The 21,933-nt window shown below is 57.8% G+C and overlaps 1 protein-coding gene across 1 annotated transcript; it reads left to right on the top strand.

Moving 5' to 3' along the window:
- The first annotated feature begins 1,047 nt into the window (after positions 1-1,047).
- FOXO6 (forkhead box O6) lies at positions 1,048-21,259 on the top strand. Its single transcript, XM_037032580.1, has 2 exons — positions 1,048-1,928; positions 19,108-21,259. Exons 1-2 carry the CDS (start codon positions 1,515-1,517, stop codon positions 20,368-20,370), a joined length of 1,677 nt encoding a protein of 558 aa, XP_036888475.1. The 5' UTR covers positions 1,048-1,514; the 3' UTR covers positions 20,371-21,259.
- Positions 21,260-21,933: the final 674 nt, after the last annotated feature.

Below are 21,933 nucleotides of genomic sequence, written 5' to 3'. Positions count from 1 at the left end.
CCTGATGATGACATGATAAGCATCTGACTTGGCACTAGCCTCTGCAGTAGGAGCCCCATCTGTCTCTTTTGCTGCTCTTGCCATAGTGGCCTGAACAGTGCCTGGAGCATTAAAGGTGCTCAATTTAAGTAAATGAATGAACTGTTAAATGAATGAGAAGCTTCTCCCCATACAAAATGAACTATGAGGCAAGTCCTTCCTCCAACAGCCCGTGCAAGAGCATCCCACAGAGTTTTTAAAACAGTGGTTTTGCAAAGTGTAGTCCTGGTTGCATAATCTGGGAACTTGTTAGAAATGCAAAATCTACAGTCCCAATCCAGGCTTACCCTGTGAGTTCCAGCAACGTGTTTTCACACTTTAAACTTTGAGAACCGAGACTCTAAAACTATGTTCACAGGCACCCTAAGAGCCCATGAAAGCTTCATTTGCAGATGGAAAAGATAAACGTGTGACAAAGCCTGGTCCAGAACCCAGGTATTCCTAACCCATTCTCCTTCCCCAGGCCAGTGTGGGGCACAAAGGCCCCTGGATCATCAGCCCCATCAGGTTTCTAAGACTTGGAAAAGCCAAGGGTCTAGAGTCAGGGGGCTGGGCATTCCTCCCAGGAGTAGAAGGCGGGACCAAGTGCCCTGAGTCCCGCCCCATCACCGTTGCCCCGGGAAACCCCGGGTTGTAACAATAACCCGCTGACGCGCTTCTGGGAGGGATCGGGCCGAGTCCGTAGGCGGGACGGCCCTACTGAAAACCAATGAGAACTCTCGGACCCCGCCCCCGCGCCCCCTCCCCTAGCGCCGAGCAGGGGGCGGTGTCGCGCCCGCCACTCCTCCCCTGCTCCGTAGGCGGCGCTGTTCCTTGCAGGGGCTGTGGCAGGGTCGTCCAGAGCCGCGCGCCTCGCGGCCCCACCCCGGCCAAGGGGCGGGGCACCCGGCAGGCAGAGGATTCCGCGGCAGCCAGTGGGTACGCCCCGCCCCCTCCCGCGCCGGGCCCGCCCCCTCCCGGTCCCCCGCCCATTCCGAGGTGCAGCCGGCGCTGAGCGCGGCAGGCGCGGGAGCTGGCGCTGGAGCCGGAGCGGCGGCGGCGGCATTCTCGGGGCGGCGGCGGCGGCGGCGCGGGCTCCCGCACGGGCTTGGGCTCCGGCATGGTGCAATCCGGCCTCGTCCCGGGAGAGCGGGGCCCGGGCGCGGGGCCGGCGCTAGGGGAGCGGCGGCAGCGACGGTGGCAGTGTCGGCTGCAGGCTCAGGCAGGCGGCAGGTGCTAGAAGCGGAGCTGGGCGAGGTGTGTGCCCGTTGGGCTCCGGGGCCGCCGCCCCCTCACTGCTCCCATCTTTCCCTCCCTTTGGGCTTTCCAGCGAGTCCAGCCCCCTGTCTCCGCGCTCCGGCCCATGGCGCCCCGCGGTTGAGCCGGCGCCGCCAGGGACCCCTCCCGCGGGCCTCCCCGGGGCGTGCAGATCCCGGAGCCTCCCGCCCACCCTCCGCGGAGCCTCCCTCTCCTCCTCGCCCGAGGCGGGCGGGACCATGGCTGCGAAGCTGCGAGCGCATCAGGTGGACGTGGACCCGGACTTCGCGCCGCAAAGCCGGCCGCGCTCATGTACCTGGCCCCTGCCGCAGCCCGACTTGGCCGGCGAAGAAGATCGAGCGCTGGGTTCAGGGGTGGCTGAGGGCGCCGAGGACTGCGGGCCGGAGCGCCGGGCGACGGCCCCAGCGATGGCCCCAGCGCCGCCGCTGGGAGCGGAGGTCGGACCGCTGCGGAAAGCCAAGAGCTCCCGACGGAACGCGTGGGGAAACCTGTCCTACGCCGACCTCATCACCAAAGCCATCGAGAGCGCTCCGGACAAGCGGCTCACGCTCTCCCAGATCTACGACTGGATGGTCCGTTACGTGCCCTACTTCAAGGATAAAGGCGACAGCAACAGCTCTGCCGGCTGGAAGGTGGGGGCGTCCGGCTGGGGAGGGGCACTGGGCTTGCCAGCCGGAGCTTTCAGGGGCTTCTCGGTGCCTCTGAGCTCAGAGCGGGCCGGCGGGAGGGAGGCCCCGGGGCACCCCCCAGGGGTCACGGAGTATGTGCCCAGGGCGCGGGACCCGCCAGCAGACAGGAGGGGGCGTGCTGGGAGCAGCTGTGTACATGCTCTGGCTACAGGGTGGGAGGTATGGTGGGGTAACAAGGGACTGACTGACACTTTATAGCACCCCCGAGGGACACCGCCAACCCGTCTTTGGGGGCATCGCAGAGGAACACATTCCCAGGTCTCGGACATTGGGAACCTCTTACCCCCGCAAGTGTGCTTTGGGAACACACTTACCCCCAAGTGTGTTACTCTTGTTTTACCCTCTCCATCGGAGCACCGTCCTTAAAGAGATGGAATAATGACTTGGGTCAATAGCTGCTTTCCCCAAAATCTTTCCCACTGCGCTCGCTGCCTGGAGCCTACCCCAGAATGAGGAGTGCAGCCCTGGGCTCACAGTTCTTCCTGTGGTTCCAGTTCACTCTAGGGCACCAGCCAGTCTGGGGTGGGGTGACTTGTCAGGTGACCTGGGATCTGAGTTGTCCATGGGGCAGCTGTTGTCCCCCCTTGTCTTTTATCAGCGTGGTAGACTGGCGATGACCCCTGCTGGTGTTAGGGCAGGGTATCAAGGGCTGGGGATCTGTTCCTGTCTACCACAGGCTGTCTGTCTTCCACTTCCCCGGCTTCCTGAGCTCAGATGTATTGGGCGGTGGGGGGAGGGGCAGGGGTACCCCAGGGGAAGCCTCAGTGCCAGCCAGTGGAAAGGGGAGAGCCATCTTGGAAGAGGACAGGGGCTTGAGTGAATTGTGGCCTCCCTACCCGCTTCTAGCCATCTCCCTGGGGAGTGGGAATAGTCGATGTGTTGGGGGGATAGGAAGTTGGAGATGGGGGTCTGTGCCTAAGGCCTGTGAGCTGTCAGACTCAGTATGGAAGAGAGGGGTCTCTGCCAGGGAGGCATGCCTAAATGGAGGCAGGGGGCCATGCTTGGTGGTGGCTTCAGGTAGGGTCAGAGAAGGAGGTGTGCCAGTGGAGGAGGTGGGGCTTATGGGAATGGACAGCTCTAGATGCCTAGGGGCTGCATTGTATGGGTCATGGGTGCTCTGACCTGGGAGCCCATGGCTCTCAGACCACTGTGGGGTGGGGTCACAGGCAGGAGGAGCAGACATGAGCCATCTTCTCCAGCCTCTTCAGTCCCTTTTGGATCAGCCCCCACTGGAACACTTATTCCCTGCAAGTGGGTCCTGCCCTTGGGCTTTGCTCCCACCTCCCTTTCTGCTCTCCATACACTATCCCACCTTTTCTCCCTGTAGATATATTCCCTGTCCTGAAGGACAGAGTTCAGTAGCCTCTTCCTGGAAGCCTTCCTTAACCCTTTTTAGCTAGCTTAGGATTCCCTCTTCTCTGGCCCTCTCTCTGCCGGTCATAGGTCTTAGTCTTTTGTGTCTTGTCTTATTTCCCTTCCCCACACTGCCTTTGGAAGACAGTAGCAGTGTCAGAGCAATTTCTGTGCTCACAGCAACCACCAGTGCATGTCTGGTGAAAGAGTAAAGAAATGGGTGGATGGGAGGGCACTGTAGGCCAGAGTAATCAAGGAGGGCTTGCTGCAGGAGGTGGCGCTCCTGCTGGGCTTGACGAATAGGGACAATGGGGGAAGATGGTAAGAGGGGACATGAGGTTGGAAGATGGGAGAGAACTGCAGTTTCTTGAGAGTTTCAGGGCCAAGCCCTGTGCCAGACATCTTTTCAGGCATCTGTGCCAGGTGTCTCCTTAAATGCTCTCAGCAGTCTCTGAGGTAGGTTTTCCTGCACCATTTACAGAGCTGGACACTAAGGTGCAGAGTGGAGGAGTAAACTGCCCAAGGTCACACCATCAGTAGCTGGGAAAGCTGGCCTCCAGTCCAGGTGTCTCTCCCCTGACTGCCCCACAGAACCTCTGAAATAGCGTCCTGCTAGGACTGGGTGTGGGAGCGGGACACTGCTGGCTTCTGAATGGGGGCAGGCCTAAATATTAACGTGCGATTGGGAATGTGCTTGGAGATAACTTAGTCCCATGAGTTCATTTCTCGGACTGTGAGACTGAGGCCCAGGAAGGGGATAGGACTCTTCTCAGGCCATCAATGAGCATCAGGCCCTGGATGACAGCCCAGGTCTCCCGCCAGCTCATTGGATTCGATTTCCACTGCACCAAGCTGCTCAGGACACAGTGGTTCTCCCTGTGTCCTGAGCACAGGGAAGGAGGGAGTCCTGGAAGCTCATCCTGGGCTGGGGCATTGGAGAGGGACCCTCAGGCTTGGGCTCCTGACCCAGGCCTTGGCAGAGACCACCCAGCCACTGGAGGAGGGCTCCTCAGAGGGGCCTCTGGCCTTTCCCGTCTCATTCCCTGGTGGTGATTCTCCTACTTCCTGCAAGCCCAACTTCAACTCCCCAGAGAGTCTCTTTCCTCCTCTCATTCCTGCTCCTCCCTGATGCCTGTTCCCCCATTTCCAGTCACTTTTGCCAGGGGCCTGGTAGAGGGGCCATCCCCAACTCCCAGCCAACTTCTGGTTAGCAGGGGCTGTGGTACACCTCAGGTACGTAGGCTGAGGGCAGGGCCCATTGTTCCTTCCTCCCCCACATAAGTGTTGCACGTGGATCCCTGGGGTGTACTAAACCCTGTGTTCGATGGAATAGGGGGGCCTCAAGGAAAAACAGAGGACCTGCCTTCAGGACACATCAGGGCTCAGCCAGCTCCATCCCCAGGCCCTGTGTTTTACATGCAGAAAGGGCCAAAGGTGGGGGCAGAGGTTCGGGGAAGGCAGGTTAGATCCCTTGGGGAGCCAGGCAAGCCCTTACTGAGCAGGTGGAACTTGATCTGAGCTGTCTCCATTGTGGGTAGAATTTGGGAGAAAGTCTTCCAGGGAATGCTGAGTGGATATGCAAAGGCAAGGAGGTGGGTCTGGGGGACCACTGGGCATGCTAGACTATAGGACCAGGGCTTCTAGGTGTGGCTGGGAGGTGGCATGGGCAAGGTAGAGTGGAACAGATCAGGAAGGGCTGATGTCTTTGGCCTATGCCTGGTGGTCCCACCGGTGATATGAGGAGGTAGCTGTGCAAACTGAAGGAGGCGGCAAGCACAGTACACCCGCCAGGCTGAAGCCTGAAAAGAGGCTGGGCTTAGTGCTGGGAACTCGAAGAGGCTGATAGTGTTCCCCTCAGAGTAGAGGGTCTCCCGGTCTGGGAAGAGGCTTGGGCAGCAGGTCCCATCTCTCAGCAGTGTCCTGGAAGGGTGGGTATTTGACATCCAGGTAGAGCCTCCCACTTTCTCAGATGCTCCAGCTCCACCTTCCCTAGTGATGATTCCTCCGGGAAGTCTTCCAGGCTGCTCTGCATCCTGGCGCTTCTTCCATTTAGCGCTCCTTTCTCTTATAGCTCCTGGAGTTGTTCTGCCTGTTTCCTGGCTGCCTGCTCCCCTGGGAGCTCCCAGGCCAAGCCTGGGCGCCTCCCATTCTTGTGGGGGAGGAGCACAGTGGGTGAGGACTTCCTTCTCCCTCGGGGCCTGGAGCAGCTTGGCTGTTGGGGTTTGGATCAGGGGGGGTGGTGCTACCCTCATCTGGCCCAAGCGGGACTGTAGGTCCTAAGTGGGGTGGGGGCTAGAAGGAGGGGCTTATCTGAGCCGCCAGGAGGAGGGTCCTGCTACAGCTGAGCACTGGTTGTGAGTGCAGGGGACGCCCCCATCTTTCCTCCCCCCAAAGCCTGCTGGAGCAGGGCTCCCTCCTCCTCCTTTGTCCTCGGGGATCCCCAGCCCCAAGGGATGGTGGGGTGTGGGAGGAGGCTGTGCGAGCCGGGGTTGGGGGGTGTCCTCACTCCCCCCTCCCTGCACTGCACGAGCGGGGGGCTGGCAGCTGTCCGCCTCCTGGGCACAAGCCCGTGCCAGCCGCTCCTGGCACAGTTGCTGGCACGCCCGGCAGACTCCCACGGCCACCTGCTCACACCCACCCACGAGCGCTGGCTCGGCGGGCCCTTCCGGCTTTCAGGGCCTCCTGACGCCCCTCCCCCGCGCTCTGGAGCCCCCACCCCAGTCCTCTGCTCCCAGCCTTGTCTCCTCACTCCTACCTGCCCCAAGCCCATAGCCCTGGCCCCATACCCACGCAACTTGGGAAGCTGGACCCCCCAGGGCCCTAGGGGCAGATTCCCGCCTGCTGGGAGGAGAAGGAGGGGCGCCAGGGAGCAGACAGATAGACCGACAGACAGGGTGAGGGCCCCCGCCTGCCACCTGGCGCCGCTCCAGCGGGAGGATGGCGGGCAGCGCCGTGCCAGGCGGTAATTGCAGACAGACTAATTTAAAGAGATGAGACGGTTATTTTTAACTTGTGTTAAGGTAATGAACGGCGCGGGGGGTGGGTGGGATGGGGTTTGTGGGTTGGAAAGTTCAGTGCCCCCCAATCCCCACTTTCTGCGGTTTGGGGCCCCACTCTCAGGCCCTGAGGACTCCAGCTTCAGGACTGACTGGAGTTGGGGCTCTGCCAGAGAGAAGTGGGGGTGGCTGAGAGGGCCGGGAAGGAGGCACCCACTAACCAAGAGCATATCCCATCAAATCCTGGCCACCATTCTTCCAGGTGCTTACTAAGATCCCTGGTCCCAGATGGAGAAGTGACTCGCCCTCCGGTCACATCCTTAGGAAGTGGCAGACCTGGGAATTGAACCTCCTTCTGACCCCAAAACTCAAGCTTTTACCATGCCATTGAGGCTGGAAGGGAGCTTGTATTTGGAGTTTGAAAGGGTGCTCTTTGTCTTTCAGTGGTGATGGCCATTGCATGTAGTCCAGGGGGCTGTGGAAACCCCTTTATGCATGTCTGGTGAGGGATGAAGGGCGATTCTGGGCTGTGTCTGCGGGTGGGAGTCTCCGGGATGTGGGCGCATCCGCTGTAACAGAGAGCCCCTCCTCACCTTGCTGTCCCCCTTACCTGTGGCTGACTCACCAGTACCCCCTCCCTACTACAGCTTGTGGGTGTGGGTACCTGGGAAACAGGTACCCATTGGTGTCTAGTTTTTCTACATCCAAATCAGGGGGAAGGGGGAGTCCCTTCATATACACTAAGTGACTGAGAGCTCATGACTTTGGGGACTGCCATCCTGTTGCTACTGGTCTTAATGTTAGGGCTTCCTCCTCTCAGCCATGTCCTATCTCCCTGGAGTAGCACTCAGGGTGCCCTAGTTCAATCCTTTGGGGTCAGCTGGAGCTGTGGAGTTGGGAGTGGGAGAGGGGTGGACAGAGTGCCTGCAGGGAAACCTGACCCAGTGTGTGTGAGCTGGAGCAAAGCTCTGTCCCATTCCAGCCCCTGGTATTCCCATCAGTGTCCAGAGGGCCTTAACACAGTCTTTGGTCCTTCCTGGGCTGTGTCTGACAAACCCTCTGGTTCCAGGAGTTGTGAGGGGTTAGTTGGGACAGAGGACACGAAGTACTGATAGGAGGGATTTCTCAGTGTGGAAGCATCTGAGTACAGTTCGATGGACTCGAACTCAGGACTCCTGCTTGGAACTGCCTACCCTGCCCCTGGCAGTACTCAGGTAGCAAACATACTCTGGGCGTAATGAAGGGAGTATTCATGGCAGTCTCAACTGGCTCCCAGAGGAGGCAGATGGGGGTACAGGGTGTTGGGTGGGCATTAGCTGAGGCTCTGGGGCCTGGGTAGGGTGCTCAGGGGACAGCTGGATCTAGAGCATCCCCCTTCCTCCTGGCACCCTGGTTACCATGGAAACCAACTCCTGTTTGGGACGGTTTGGCTGTTTGCTGCCTCTCCCCACCCCCCAACCCATATGTGGAGGTGGGAGGGGGGCCAGGTGGCGTGTGGGGGAGGGGCCTCCCACACCCTCCCCCCAGGGCCTCCTCCTTTGCAGAGAACCTTTCTAGTCTCCAAGGGGGTGATGCCTCTTGTGGGAAGGGGAACAAGAATTAAGAGCCATAATGTCTGGTGCTAGGCACTTCACATAATCTCTCTCATTTCATCTTCCCTGAGACCTGCCAGGTATGTGTTTATAGCCCCATTTTGCAGTTAAGGAAATGGAGGCCCTGAAAGGTGAAATCATCTGGCCAAGGCAGCATAGCTGGGACAAGGATGAGCCTGGATTTAGGTGCATACCTGTCTGTTTCTACCATCTCCAGTGCTGGTGCGGTGCCAGCCCCACACACCAGCAGACCCTCCTGCTGCAAGGCTTGCGCATGCCCCAGAACCCTCTGGGACTCAGTTCCCTTGGGAGCCAACCAAGCTCCCACTGCTCTGTTTGGACCCCGGGCCCTCTGCTGGCCTTGTCCAGGCCCTGCCCTCCCTCCTGTGTTCCCTGCTGCCTGTGATCTCAGGCTGCCTTTCCACTGCCACCTTTACACCAGACACTGGAGTTCTCAACCCACACCGACTGCCATTGTCACATGCTCACCAAGGCAGCTATTGACTCTCATGGACTGATCCCTTGGGGAACCCCTCAGAAACTCGGAGGGGTGCTTAAGTGGTTTGAACAAAGACCTGCCTCTTAGGTGATTCTGGAACCCACTGCATCTGCCTGAGAATAATTCCTGCCTTAAATCCTTAGCTGTTGGCAAACTTTGCTGATGATCAGAGTCACGTAGAAGCTTTTAGTGAATAAAGGTGTTCACTCCCCATCTCAGACCCTCTATGGTAGACTCTCATCAGGTGGGCTCTGGAATCTGTATTTTAATCTGATGGGTCAGATTCTGAACTGATGCCTTAGATGGTGACTTCCTAGGCTCCTGCTTGTCCCTCTTTCCTGCTCCCAGTGTGGACCAGCCTTTTCGCTAAGCAGGCGGCCCAGGGTTGAACCACTCCTCCTCCTAACTGTTTTTGAATTGAACCCCTGCAGTCAGCTCCCAGGGACTTGACACCGGCCCACCATCCCCAACACATTTGCCCAGCCCCCACATTGTGGAATTACACTGTGTAGAACATAAAGGGAGAGAATGGGCAAATGCCTGCAGCCACCGAGAGCCTTTGGCTGTGGGGATGGAGGGAAAATATCAGTGTAAATACCCAGAATGGTGAAGAACCTGAAAGTTGCAGCCCCTGCTCTCTGATAGCTCCCCATCCGGTGGAAGAGACAAGAGCGTGTGTACCTCACCATCCTGTTACTACAGGATCCAATCCTGGGTTTTCAGTGTGAAGTGCAAGGCCTCAGCCACCTGGCCCCAGTCAACTGCTGCGGCCACGTCACTCACCTTCTCGTCTTTTGACCCTTGCTTTATCCACGCTGAACTGTTCCAGCTCAGGATTCAACTCTCATTGCATGATTTTGTTTATCTCTCACAGCAGTTCTCTGAAGCTGATACTGTTACTGTCCCTGTTTTGCAGATGAGGAAACTAAGGCTGAGAGAAATAAAGTGGCTTTCCCAGTATCCCGCTGTAAGTGACAGAACTGAAACTCCCCAGGGCCAGTTCTTCCCGAGACCAGTGCCCTGGCCAGGCCATTCCAAGCTGACTGCCCTTGCCCTCATCATTGCTCTGCTTCCCTCGGAGTTTGGCCCTGAGACTTGCAGCCTCGGGGATGAGTCGAGGTCCCTGGGTTTGTCAGAGACCTCTCTGAGATATGTCCCCCACCCTGTGATGTCTCCTCCCTTTGTCTGCACACCCCAAGCCTGATGGCAGCTTCCTCCACTCACTTTACTCCTGGCCCACAGCATAGTGCCACCCAGAGGAACTCAGCGGCTCCCTGAGCTTGAGGCGCCCCCAGGTCAAGACGAGGACTCCTGATTTTGATTCAGGATGGGCTGCTCAGGGTCGTGTTGGAAGGCCAGAGGATGAGCCACAGTGTTTGAAGGTGGGAGAGGGGAACTGACAAAGGAGGTTAGACCCACAGGGCAGGAGCCCTTGGAGGTCTGGCTGTACTGGCCAGAACTTAAGGCTGGAGAAGTAAGCAGGGGCCTGAGGGTGAGTGGTTTGAATGCCAAGGTGGGGAGTTAGTGCTTTAAGCTTTAGGGGATGGAGAATGATCATTTGAGGGTGGTGTGGAGGATGGAGTACAGGGGACTGGCCCTGGTGCCCAGTGCGGGCCTGGTACCCGGGTAGAGAAAATGAACCTGAGAGGGGGTGGAGTCCAAGATGCCAGGCCTGAGGTGCTATGCCACAGCCTTTGGTGACTTGCGGATCTTGGAGGTGAGGCATCGGTATTGTTAGGAGTCTGAACAAGCAGGGAGCAGCAGATACCAGCTCTGCCACTCATCCTCTGTGTGGCCTGGGGCAACTGAGCCTCAGTTTCCTCTTCTACAAAATGGGATAATAGGACTTTTGCCTGCTTTGTTGTGAGAATTATAGGAAAGATACATGCAAAGTGCTCAAGAAATCTTAGCAAACATCATTACTGTTATCCATTGCTGTGGGAAAGGAAAAAGAACTACCTCCCTACTACTATGCAGTGTAGGGACCTTGGGCTCTGATCTCTGAGGACACTGACTTTGTGTGTGTGGGTTGGGGCAGAGGGGTCCTTGTTGTTATGCCTCCCTTTCTGTTCCCGAGGTGTCAGGTATTCAGGATGTCCAAGCTCTGTCCTGCCCTTAGGGTTACCCACTGCTTTCTAGCCTGTAAAGCCTTCCCCATGGCCTTGGGAGGCAAGCAGGCAGGGTTTAGGCTTTGTATTTTTACAGATGAAGGCAATGATTTGTTCAAGGTCATTCTTGAACCCAGGGCTGCCTGGACATCAGCTCCTCTTTGCCTACTGGGAGGCTTTGTGACCTTGGGCTTGGTCCTTTCCTCTCTGGCTTTGAGTCCTATCTAGAGATCTGAATTCCCCTCCCCCAACACTCTGGGAAGCTGTGATGCTTCCTCCACCCTCCTGTCCCCTCCCCCTGTCCTCAGCTGGCCTTGCCTCCTCTGTAACCTGAGCTGGGGCTGTGGGGGAAGGGGCTTACCCTCTGCCAGAGGCACCTGCCAGCTGAGCAGATGTGAGGGGGTGCAGGCCCCTCCCCAAGAGATCACAGCCTCTTAGCCCAGCAAGGCTGGGGCAGGCAGGGCTCAGCACACCCAGGGCTGCCCTCTGGCCTCTGCACCAAGCTAATCCTGAGCACTTGTTCATTTTTCAGTGGACATTCATGCTGCAACACGTCCTGTAAGGACTTCTCAGAATCCAGGAGAAGACAGATGGCAGGTGATGGCTGGTGCCCCAGTCTGGGTGGGCTGCCCTGGGCTCCTGGAGCCCCTTGGCATGGGTACAGGGGGCCAAGGGCAGCCCCTGGGGGCGAGGCCAATGTCTGTGCGGGTGGCCATGCCCCTGGGAGAGCAGATGGTTCTCTTGGCACCATGCCCACTCTTCCTCTTTTCCCTCCAGGAGCCAGCCAGCAGGGCTGGGGCACAGCTGCTGGGCCCTCTCCAGAGCCAGGCGCAGGGCAGGGCTGGGTGAGGTCACTGCAGCTGCTCCCAGGGCCTGAGCAGGGGTGTGGGGAGGTGCTGGTACAGAGGGAGAGAGACAGGGAGAGGCCTGAATGGCTCTGAACAGAATGGCCAGGCCCTGAGTGGTTTGTGGCTGCTGAGAGCTCTATCCTATGTGTGACTTCCTGTGGGCTAAGGATTGCCCACAAAGTTCAGGTGGGGAGGCAGGCTCACATACACTTATACTCCAGTTTGCAGTTCGATTTCTGCAATAACACTGAGGTGGGAGCAGCTATCTTCAGGGCTCGCAGAGGGGACTGTGAAGAAGCCACAGAGCTAGCCTTGATGGAGCAGCAGGAACTAGTTGAGCAGAGAGAGGGAAAGGAGAGGGAAGAGAATGTACAAAGGCATGGAAGTGTGAGACGTCCAGGATGGCTGGAACTTCAGATGAGCTTAAGAGAATGGAGGCGATGAAGCTGAAGAGCATCAAGGGCTCTCGAACAGCACTTGGAGTTGGACTCAAGCCCACAGGTGGTGAGGAGCCATGTAGGGCTGAGCTTGGATTTCTGCTGCTGATTTGTTTGCTGCCCAGGCTGGGTGTATGGGTTCTGCTGTCTCCTGGAATCGGGGTGGAGGATGCCAGGGCCTATCCCTTGATCTCATGACTTGTTTTGAACATTTGGTTCCTCTTAGCCCCTGGCTGCCCACTTCTGTCCTACTGCTGACCCCAAGCCTACTCGCCTGTCGGCACCTGTGGCCCTGATGCCCCACCTGCCCTTCTACCCCTCCTCTACTACAGGCCCTAGTACCAAGGATTTACACATGGCCTCAGGCCCCTGTGGTCATCCAGGTTACCCCTTCTGCCAGGAAGCCTGCCTGGATTGAGCACCCCAGCTTCACCCCAGGCAGCAGAGCAAGTGACCCCTGGAGAGTCTGTGGCTCTGTCTGAGACAGGTGTGTATTCTTGGGCCAGACTGGGCCAGAGTGGGGTGGAGGGTGAGGGGTGGGACAGGGGCTGCTCCTGGGGCTCTAAGACAGAGAGAGGATGAGATTCTTGACATGTAGGATCTCATCCACGTCCCAGACCTCCCCCATGGATGTTGGTGTTGTTACCCTGTTTTACAGGGGACACCCAATGTCACTCGCATGAGGTTGGGGATTACCATCCCCACCTTGTAGACAGGCTCGGTTTCCTGAAGGAGAGCATGGAATGCATCTTGACAATGGTGGAACCTGGAGGGGCATTCATACCTGGCTTTGGGCTTAGAAGGACAGTCATAAGACCCTGGACTTAACTGAGAGGGGTCCTGAAATTGCCCAGGGGCCAGGGAGGCCAGGAGGTTGCACAGGGTTTGTAGTGGATGGGGCACAAGCCTAGGGTCTCCTGTCTCTGATACAAGCCAGGAAATGGGCTTGAGAACCAGGGCAGGGCTGGCCACTGATGTGGGCAGCAGGGCGATGTTGCCCACCACCCTGCGGGTATAAACCCTGGCTTTGGAATCCAACAGCTCAGAGACCCAGACCTGGCTCCATCACTTCCCAGCTTCGTGGCCTCAGGAGTTATTTAACCCACCCGAGCCTCAGTTTCCCCCCTTTGTAGAATAGTAGGTAATGAACCCAGCCTAGATCTGGCAGGGCTTAGGTACTGCCCCCACTCCTGCCCCAGTGTTGGATGCATAGCCAGTGGTGTGCGCTGGCCTGCACTGGCTCATGAGAGCCGCCACGCACACTTCTTCGCAATTTCACACTCAGTGATCACGGCATACTGGCAGCTTAAAATTGGCTATGTTGGGAGTATCCATGCCACATAAATCAGCAAAACCTATCTATCAGTTGGGATTCTTTCCCTCCTGGGGAGATAGAGGAAACCCATCCTGTAGATCAGATCCTCTTTAGCCCCAGAGGGGACCAAAGGGGAGGTGGGGCAATGGAGTGCTGACTGGGCCATGCAACCTGAAGTTCAAAGTCGAGGGGCCCTTTTGGGCCTGGGGAGGTTGGATGTAGTCATAGTACCAGGCAGCCCTCTGTAGACACGGGACAGGGCCGGTGGGACCCCTTTTCTCTTCCCCCTTCTACCCCCGCTTCCTGGCAGGCTGTGGCTGGAGAAGTAAGATTGGATGAGGTTGGGCTATCAGAGTGTGAAGCTGTGCTGGAAGGAGAAATGAGGTTGTACTGGAAGATAAACAAGGTTGTACTGTCAGGGAATGAGGTGGTACTTGGAGGGAAGGTGAGGCTACATTATGAGATAAATGAGGTTGTACTGTCAGGGGATGAAGTGTACTTGTAGGAGAGATGACGTCCTGCTGGATCAGTCGGGCTGCACCGTCGGAGAACACAGGCACACCGCAGTGGGGAGGGGGGCCTCCAACTTGGAGGATGAATGAGGGTGTCCTGCTGGATAAATGAGGGGGCCCGTCAGGTGAATGGAGTGCTGTTAGCACATGAGGTTGTACTTGCTGGATAAATGGGACTGGGCTGCTGGATAAATGGGGCTGTGCTGCCGGATGAATGCATTACTGCTCGTGGGCGAAGGGTGTCCTGGGAATAGATGAGGGTGTCCTGCTGGATAGATGAGCTGCCGCCACCAAATGGATCAGACCCTGTTCATGAGGGAGACACCGTCAGCAAGGACAAGGTTATCTGTTCCCACTGGGGCTCCTGGAGTATCTTCTGGCCAGATGGTACAGGCTGAGGGACCTCGGCCACAGCACGCCCTGGGTTAACCAGGTCTATCTGGGGAGCAGGAGGGAGCAGGAGAGAGGGCTGGAGTGGGCAGCTGCTCTGGCCGCCCTGTGAGGCCATCTTCGCCTCTCCACAGTTCTCGCTGCGAATCACACTCTTCTGACTTCCCCCACCCCACTGTCTCTCATTCTCTCATTCCTGTCAGCCCAGTTTGGAGAAAGCCCTATCATGTGCCAACTACTCCGTCCAGCCTCATTCATTCTCCCTGTAACGCAATATTCCCTCCCTCTTCTCTCCCTCCCATTCATTCTACACACATTTATTAAATTCCTCACATGTATCAAACACATGTGGAACAGTAAAAAATGGACAAAAATCCCTCATGAAACTTATATCCTAATATAAGGAAAACCAGACAAATAATAGAGGAGCCAAATTATGTTTACACATACATGTGATTTATTAATGTGTATATTGCCTCCATATATACAAATTATATATTAATTTAGAACGTGATAATGGCTTTAGAAAAATTTAGAGTAGGGCAAGCAGGCCAAGAAATGGCAAGGAAGAAGAGCAATTGTTCAGAGTAGCTGGGATGGGCCTCCTGAAAGGGGACGTCTGGACAAAGACTCAAAGGAGATAAGGGGCTGACGTGAGTAGCCGAGTGAATGATGTCTCCCTGAGACAGAGGCCCCAAGGCAGGAGGACCACACCTGTGAGGCTGGAGGGACAGAGGGAGGGATTGAGCAGGACAGTGTCAAGGGTGGCCTCTAAGGCCACGGAGGGGCTTGTGGTTCCTGCTGGGCTTCTGTTCTTGGGTCTGGGACTGGCACATTAGAGGGCTCCGAGGGACATGGAAGGGTCACTCCGGCCGCTGCGTAGTGGAGGTTCGCAGGGAAGTGAGGGCAGAAGCAGGGGGTCATTTGAGGAAATTGGGGTCAAAGCATCTTACTCCAGGGCCACGTTGTTTGTGGCTATTAGAGCCAAAACTAGAAGCCAAATGAAGACCAGGGCCCACCCTCTGTCCTGCACTAGCCTCCTCTCTGGTGGGTGAGGCCCCTGGAGGTTGGCTTCCTCCAACCAGGTTCTGAGGGAGAACGGGATGGGCATAGGATGGATGGCCACCGCCCCTTCCCTCTGCCCCTGATGGTCTCCCTGAGGCCCAGAATCAGGGAGGTCCCATCTCCCCAGGGAACCACCTTCAGCTCTGTCTGGAGGTGTGGGAGGTGTGAGGCCCCAGAAGCTGGCGCAGTTTGGGCACTAGGGGAGCCTGGGCATGCCAGGGCATGGCTGTGGTGGCGGGTTGCTAGGTGACTCTAAGAGGGAGCCCTGGTTACTGTTGCCTGGCAGAGGCATCTCCCTCCTCTGCCACCCTCACCTCCTCTGTGGCCTCTGGCCTCCCAGGAGGCCTCATGGGTGAGACGTGATCGGTGCTTGCCATTGGGTCTTGGCCCAGCGCTCTGACGGGTACCAGGTGGCTGGGCCCTGAGGAGCCACACTAAGCTGCAGCGCCTGGACTTCCCTCCTGGGGCACAGCCCTGGTGCACACTGAGTGTAGAGCCTGGCTCAGCAGTCACAGGCCGAGGTCCTCACCCAGCCTTGGGCCTCCTCCCTGGGGGACTCTGGGCAAGGCGTGGCACCCACTAGGCCCCAATTGCCCATCCATCTGGCCTGCAGAATCCCTCCCAAAGGGAAAGTGCAAGAAGGATGCTGAGCAGGCGGAGCTTCAGGCACCCCTGCCCCCGCCCTCTGATGGCTTGATTGTGTAACACTCAAGTATTGTCTTAAGTTCTTCCGTTCACAAAAAGTGTCAAAATTTTTTTTTTAAGTTTCAAAACCTCTGGACTGGATGATTCCAGGAACATTCATTATCAAATACAAAAGGTCTTCAGAGTAGAGTTGGCCCATCCTGTCAGCTTACAGGTAGGGAAACTGAGGCCCAGAATGGAGGAGGGACTTGCCCAGGTTGGTGGAAGGGGAAGAGCACAGAGCTAGGGATGCAATTCCCAGCTCTGCCGCCAGGTCCCCGGCAACTTTGGCCAAGACCTTTCTTCTCTCTGGGTCTGATCAGCTGGGCTTTCAGGCTGGAGCTCAGGCATCTGGTGGTACCTGGCTGGGCAGAGGGCAGAGAGGGGAGGATACAAAGTTTCATAGGCCTGGAACATTTTTATCTGTATTCAGAAAACTTGGGTGTATTATAAAGCACAAAGCAAAATTCCCTTGAATCCTAAAAAGAAAGCACAAGACTTGTAAGGAAGTTTGACTTTTTGACATGCCCCAGTCTTCCCATGCTGCCAGCTTTTGGGGAAGGTTTACGTGGAACGTTTAAGAAGCGCCGGAGTACGGGCTTCCTAAGGTGCTTTGGAAGTTCTCCGACTCAGTCCTCTCTCCTGTTGTGGAGTGCCAGTGTCCTTTAGACACTAATCCACAGGTGGCAAACACAAGGCCCGAGGACTGAATCCGGCCCTCCACCTTGTTTTATCCGGCCCGGCACCTTGTGTCTACCCAGCGGCAGCACTGAGCTCTCCCTTAACTGTTAAGGAGTAGTTACATTTATACAGTCCTAAAATGACATTTGGCCCTTTGAAGGCAACTGCAAGACTGATGTGGCCCCCACTGAAAATGAGTTTGACACCCTACACTAACCTGGAATCAATACTTGGCTTTGCCACTTAAACTGTGTGACCTGGCAACTTCCTTAACCTCTGCACCTCACTCTCTTCATATTGAGATAGGGATCACAATCCCTGACTTGTACAGAGTTTGATAAGTTACGCGAGATAAAGTACGTACAACATCCGGGCTGAACAGGTAGTGCGGAGCAGGGGCTGGTACTTGATGTCCTTCCTCCTCCCTCCACCCCTGAGCACTCAGAACTAGGCTGGCACGCAGTGACATTGATAAAGAGGTGTTGCCTGACTGACCTTCAGCTGGAGAAGCTGTGAGGCGGAGCCTTGTAAGCCAGATAGTCCCATATGGGAGAACTGAGGCCTCAGAGGCCCTGAACACAGGTGTGGGGGAGGGGCTGGGGAGGCAGGTGCAGGGGCGGGAGCTGGGAAAGGGGGTATCTACTTGAGGGAACACCACTCCCTGGAGGTCCAGCTCCCTCTCCTCTCAGGGTCCCAGGAGAAGCCAGGCAGGGCAACATTGGGAGGGGCCTTGGATCCCCAACTATCATCTTCCAAGATCAGAAAGTACCAGAGATAAGGCAGCAGGAGAGTTGGGGGGCCCTGAAGAATCGGGTCAGTACCTGGAGCTTGGGCTGAGGGAGGGTACCCTGGGCAGCAGAAAGGGCCCTTCCTCTGGACACTGATGGGAAGGAGGCAGGAGGGACAGCCCTCACGGATCAGTGGTTACACGGCTGGGTGGAGACAGGTCTGTGAGCTGGGCATGTCAGGAGTGGTGCCTGGCAGTGCCGCCTGTGGGACTGTGGGCACGTTACATCACGCTTCCAGGCCTCCACTCCCTGGTCCCTGAAATGGGGTAATGCCAGCTTTCTAGAGTGTCGGTGCCCAGCACAGTTACATTCAGTGCAGTAGAAAGGAGGCGGAGGCAGAGACAGAGCAGGTCTGTTGGTGACCTAAGAGGTGAGGTCTTCTGGACAGGGTGAGCACCTGGTCAAGAACCACACCTCAGGTAATGAGGTGGTTACTGAACATCACCCATTTTTTTTCAGGGTAGTTCACTAAGGCACTGGGGCTCATAGAGGTTAAGTCAACAGCCCATGGTCACACAGCTAGGTGGCTGAAAGGAGCCAAACGTCCTGACCAGCCTCCTGCAGCCCAAGCCCATGCTGTTTCTGCTGTCATACCGGAGCCAGGAGGTCAAGGCCTAGAGGTGGGGTGTGACAGGCCCAATAGGTTTGTGTGAAGTCAGTCACCCCTGGCCTTTCCTGCCTTCCTCTGTCCCCAGGACAGGCCTGGCAAAAGCAGGCAGTGATATGGGGAGTGCTGCAGGCTGGCGCAAAAGACATTTAGAAGAGGTTATATGCAGGGGCGGCAGAGGTGAAGCCCAGGGAAGTACCCGGGACAGCAGGAAGGGCTGTGGTTTTGGGCAAGCCACTTCACCTCTCCGAGCCTCAGTCTTATCTATAAATGGGCACTTTACCCACTTGCTTTGTGGAGGTTTGTGAAGGTTTCACCAGGAAGGAACTTTGCGGGGGTAACCCAAAGGGCAGGCCAGAGAGCTAGCTGGTATGGCCTGAAGGCGGGCACTGAGCAGAAGTGGGGTGGGAGACTGCTGTGCCCAGAGATGTGTATTAAGGGGCCTGCTGGGATCCAAGGCCTATGGAGAGTTCCAAGGAGCCCTGAAGAGTTGGGGGAAATCTCTGAAAAGTGTCAGGCCTCCACCTGCTGTGGGGATGCCCAGCCTGTTCTGCTTTCCCTGGCCGGGCCCTCCCAGCAAAGGGTTAACAGTCTTCTCTACCTGCAGTTGCATTTTAAAGACACGAAATTAAAGCAGGTAATTTATTCTCCCCACACACGAAAGAGCAATTAGTTCTAAACAGGGCTTAATCAGTCACCACGAGATTGATTTCTGGAGCCCTGGGTTTTCGGGCTCCTGGCTCCATGCCAGGCTGGGGAAGAAGGGGGGGCGGACAAATGAGCCACAGCGGCATGAGTCCTTACATAATCTGCTTGGGGAGGGGGGCCCTGGCAGCCCGGCTGGCCCCAGGGTGGGGCCTGGCTGAGCCAGAGAGGGGGTCTTGCTCCCCTGCTGCAGGCCCCTTAAGAGTAGCCCTCAGGGTTGGCCATGCCTCTTGGGAAAAGCTATGCCCAAAGCTCCGCCCCACCTTCTGGGCAGCCTATGGGGGCGGGGTGATGTGGTTCTGGGGTTTAGATAGATATGAGTTTGTCTGATACTTACACCTCCTCCCCTCACCCCCAACCTCTTCCCTCATTCACCCTTTCATCTTCCTTATTTCCTCCCCTTCCTTCTTCTGGCCCTTCTACCATTCTTTTATCCTCTCCTTTTCTCTATTTTTCCTCCCCCTCCTCTATCCATCTCTACCCCATACTCATGGCCTCCTCACTTCCCATTCCCCCATCCATGTCCTTGTTTCTGGCCACAGAACTCCATCCGGCACAACCTGTCGCTCCACACCCGTTTCATCCGCGTGCAGAATGAAGGCACTGGCAAGAGCTCATGGTGGATGCTGAACCCTGAGGGCGGGAAGACCGGCAAGACCCCGCGGCGCAGGGCAGTGTCCATGGACAACGGGGCCAAGTTCCTGCGCATCAAAGGCAAGGCAAGCAAGAAGAAGCAACTACAGGCACCTGAGCGAAGCCCCGATGACAGCCCCCCTGGCGCACCAGCCCCTGGGCCTGTGCCTGCCCCGGCCAAATGGGCCACCAGCCCAGCCTCGCATGCCAGCGACGACTACGAGGCGTGGGCCGACTTCCGAGGCGGCGGGAGACCCCTGCTCGCAGAAGCGGCCGAATTGGAGGATGACGAGGCCCTGGAGGCCCTGGCGCCATCGTCGCCGCTCATGTACCCGAGTCCGGCGAGCGCGCTGTCACCCGCGCTAGGTGCGCGCTGCCCGGGGGAAATGCCTCGCCTGGCGGAGCTGGGAGGCCGTATGGGCCTGCACGGCGGCGGCGCGGGGATGCCCGAGGCCCTGCTGGACAGCTCGCAGGACGCGTACGGGCCACGGGCCCGCGCCGGGACGCCCGCCTACTTCGGGGGCTGCAAGGGCGGTGCCTACGGCGGGGGTGGAGGCTTCGGGCCACAGGTGCTGGGAGCGTTGCGCCGCCTACCCATGCAGACCATTCAGGAGAACAAGCAGGCGAGCTTCGCCCCAGCTGCCGCGTCCTTCCGCCCCGGGGCGCTGCCCGCGCTGCTGCCGCCACCGCCGCCACCCGCGCCACGCCCCGGCCCGGTGCTGGGTGCGCCCGCGGAGCTGGCGCTGGCTGGCGCGGCTCCCGCCTATCCCGGCAAGGGCGCGGCCCCGTACGCGCCGCCGGTGCCCTCGCGCAGTGCCTTAGCTCACCCCATCAGCCTTATGACGCTGCCCGGCGAGGCGGGCACCGCGAGCTTGGCGCCGCCTGGCCACACGGCCGCCTTCGGGGGCCCGCCTGGTGGCCTCCTACTGGAAGCACTGCCCGGGCCATACGCCACTGCCGCCGGGCCACTGGGTGCCGCGCCAGACCGCTTCCCGGCCGACCTGGACCTCGACATGTTCAGCGGCAGCCTCGAGTGCGACGTCGAGTCCATCATCCTCAACGACTTCATGGACAGCGACGAAATGGACTTCAACTTCGACTCGGCATTGCCTCCACCGCCGCCTGGCCTGGCCGGGGCCCCGCCCCCCAACCAGAGCTGGGTACCTGGCTGAGGGGCCGCCTTCTGCGCCCCGGGTGTCTGCCCCGCCCCCAAGGGGCTTTCGTCTTCCCATCCTGATCCCCAGGTCCCCACCCCTGTTCCAGCTCCAGAGAGGGAGGATCCAGGAGGCAGCCCCGGCCCTGCTAGAGACATTCCTCAGAAGATGGCTGCTGAGGGAAGTGGTAGGGAGGGGCTGGGGCGCCCCACATTCCTGCCCAGACTCCCGATAGCCGCTCCCCCTACTCCCGAGGCAGGAAGCCTGGGGGTGGAGGCTGAATTCCGGGCTGGGTGGGGGTGGGGAGGAGCGAGGTGGGCTGCGCTGGTCGGAGAAGCCAGCCCGGGAATGAGGCGAGGGCAGGTGAGTCTTGGTGTCTCTGCATCTTCGTTTCCCTTGTGGGGGGCCCTCGCGGTAGCGAATCGACCGCCCCAGCTCCGATCTGGTTCCCGATCGACACTGTCCACTGGTCTTAGCCTCACCCACCGGAAGCCAGCACCCCCTTCCTGAAAACACACTCACACCTACCTATTGGCTGTGCACCCTCAGCTGTCCTCCTAAAACCCTGACCCTCCACCCTCACGATTCAGCCCTCCCTCCCTTTCTCCCCTCCTCCTTCGGAGTCAGTCGCCCTTCCAGATCCCCCACCCGGACCAGTACAGCTCTCAGCCTCTCCTGTGGGCCTCAGCTCCGGATCCACCCCCAACCCCCAAACCCCTTTCTCCTCTGTGCCAGGGCTCCTCTCTCCCGTATTTATAAGTGTCGGGTCGGGCTGTGGGCGCGGCGTCCCCGGCGCATATCGTAGGCTGTGTACCGTGGCCGTGCCGTCAGCGTGTGCGTGTGTGCCGTGTCGAGGCCGTGTAGAGTGCATTGTACAGCATATTTTCATGAATAAAATTGTTTTAAATATTTCCCGCGCCTTGGGCTAGCAGGGAGAGTGGCGGGGGAGGAGGATAACTGGCAGGGATCCTGGGGGCGGGCGTTCCAGAGCCGGAGTCCCTATTGTGGTTCTGCGTCTGAGTGTGTGTGTCAGCCTTCCCCGCTGCCTGTCTGTGCTCAGCGCACTTGGGTTGAGGGCCTCCTGCGTTTGGGATGCCGGGAATGTGCCCCTGTTGAGCTCTGCACCTGCTTCTGTGAACACGTGCTGCAGAAGTTTCTGGCCTGGGGAAATTCTGCCCCGAGTGACCCTCAGAGTTGGGAGAGAAGGCTCAGATACTTACTGAGAACCCATTAGTGTCAGGTTCTGTATTAGGTTCTGCACAGATGAGAAAACAGGGTCAGAAAGGGAACAGGGCTTGGGAAGGCAGGGTGGCATGGAGGAAAGGTGGCTTTTGAAGGCTCACCAGTTTCTGTTTGAATCCATCTATTTCCTGCTTGGTGTTTTTTTTTTTTTCTCTCCCTTTTTTACCAGCTGTTTGAACTTTGGCATGTTTTCAACCTCGGTAGCTTTGCTTTCCTGGTTTAGATCACGGGATAATATTACTCATTGATTGCATGGATTTCTTGTGAGGAGTGAGTAAATAAAAGGTATGTAAAGCGCTCAGCACAGGTTCTGCACTCACCCACTCACTCATTCATCTG

The sequence above is a fragment of the Sturnira hondurensis genome, unplaced genomic scaffold (assembly GCF_014824575.4).
Source record: "Sturnira hondurensis isolate 20B ecotype Veracruz unplaced genomic scaffold, ASM1482457v3 Scaffold0021490, whole genome shotgun sequence".
Classification (NCBI taxonomy): Eukaryota; Metazoa; Chordata; class Mammalia; order Chiroptera; family Phyllostomidae; genus Sturnira; species Sturnira hondurensis.
Note: the sequence above shows the minus strand (reverse complement) of the source record. Positions and strands in the feature narration are given on the sequence as shown.

What these genes read in the sequence shown, in the direction of transcription:
- FOXO6 (XM_037032580.1), top strand. Translation starts at nt 1,515, where the DNA reads ATGGCTGCGAAGCTGCGAGCGCATCAGGTGGACGTGGACCCGGACTTC. An exon ending in ACAGCTCTGCCGGCTGGAAG is followed by an intron (nt 1,929 to 19,107) that starts GTGGGGGCGTCC and finishes TTCTGGCCACAG; the next exon opens with AACTCCATCCGGCACAACCT.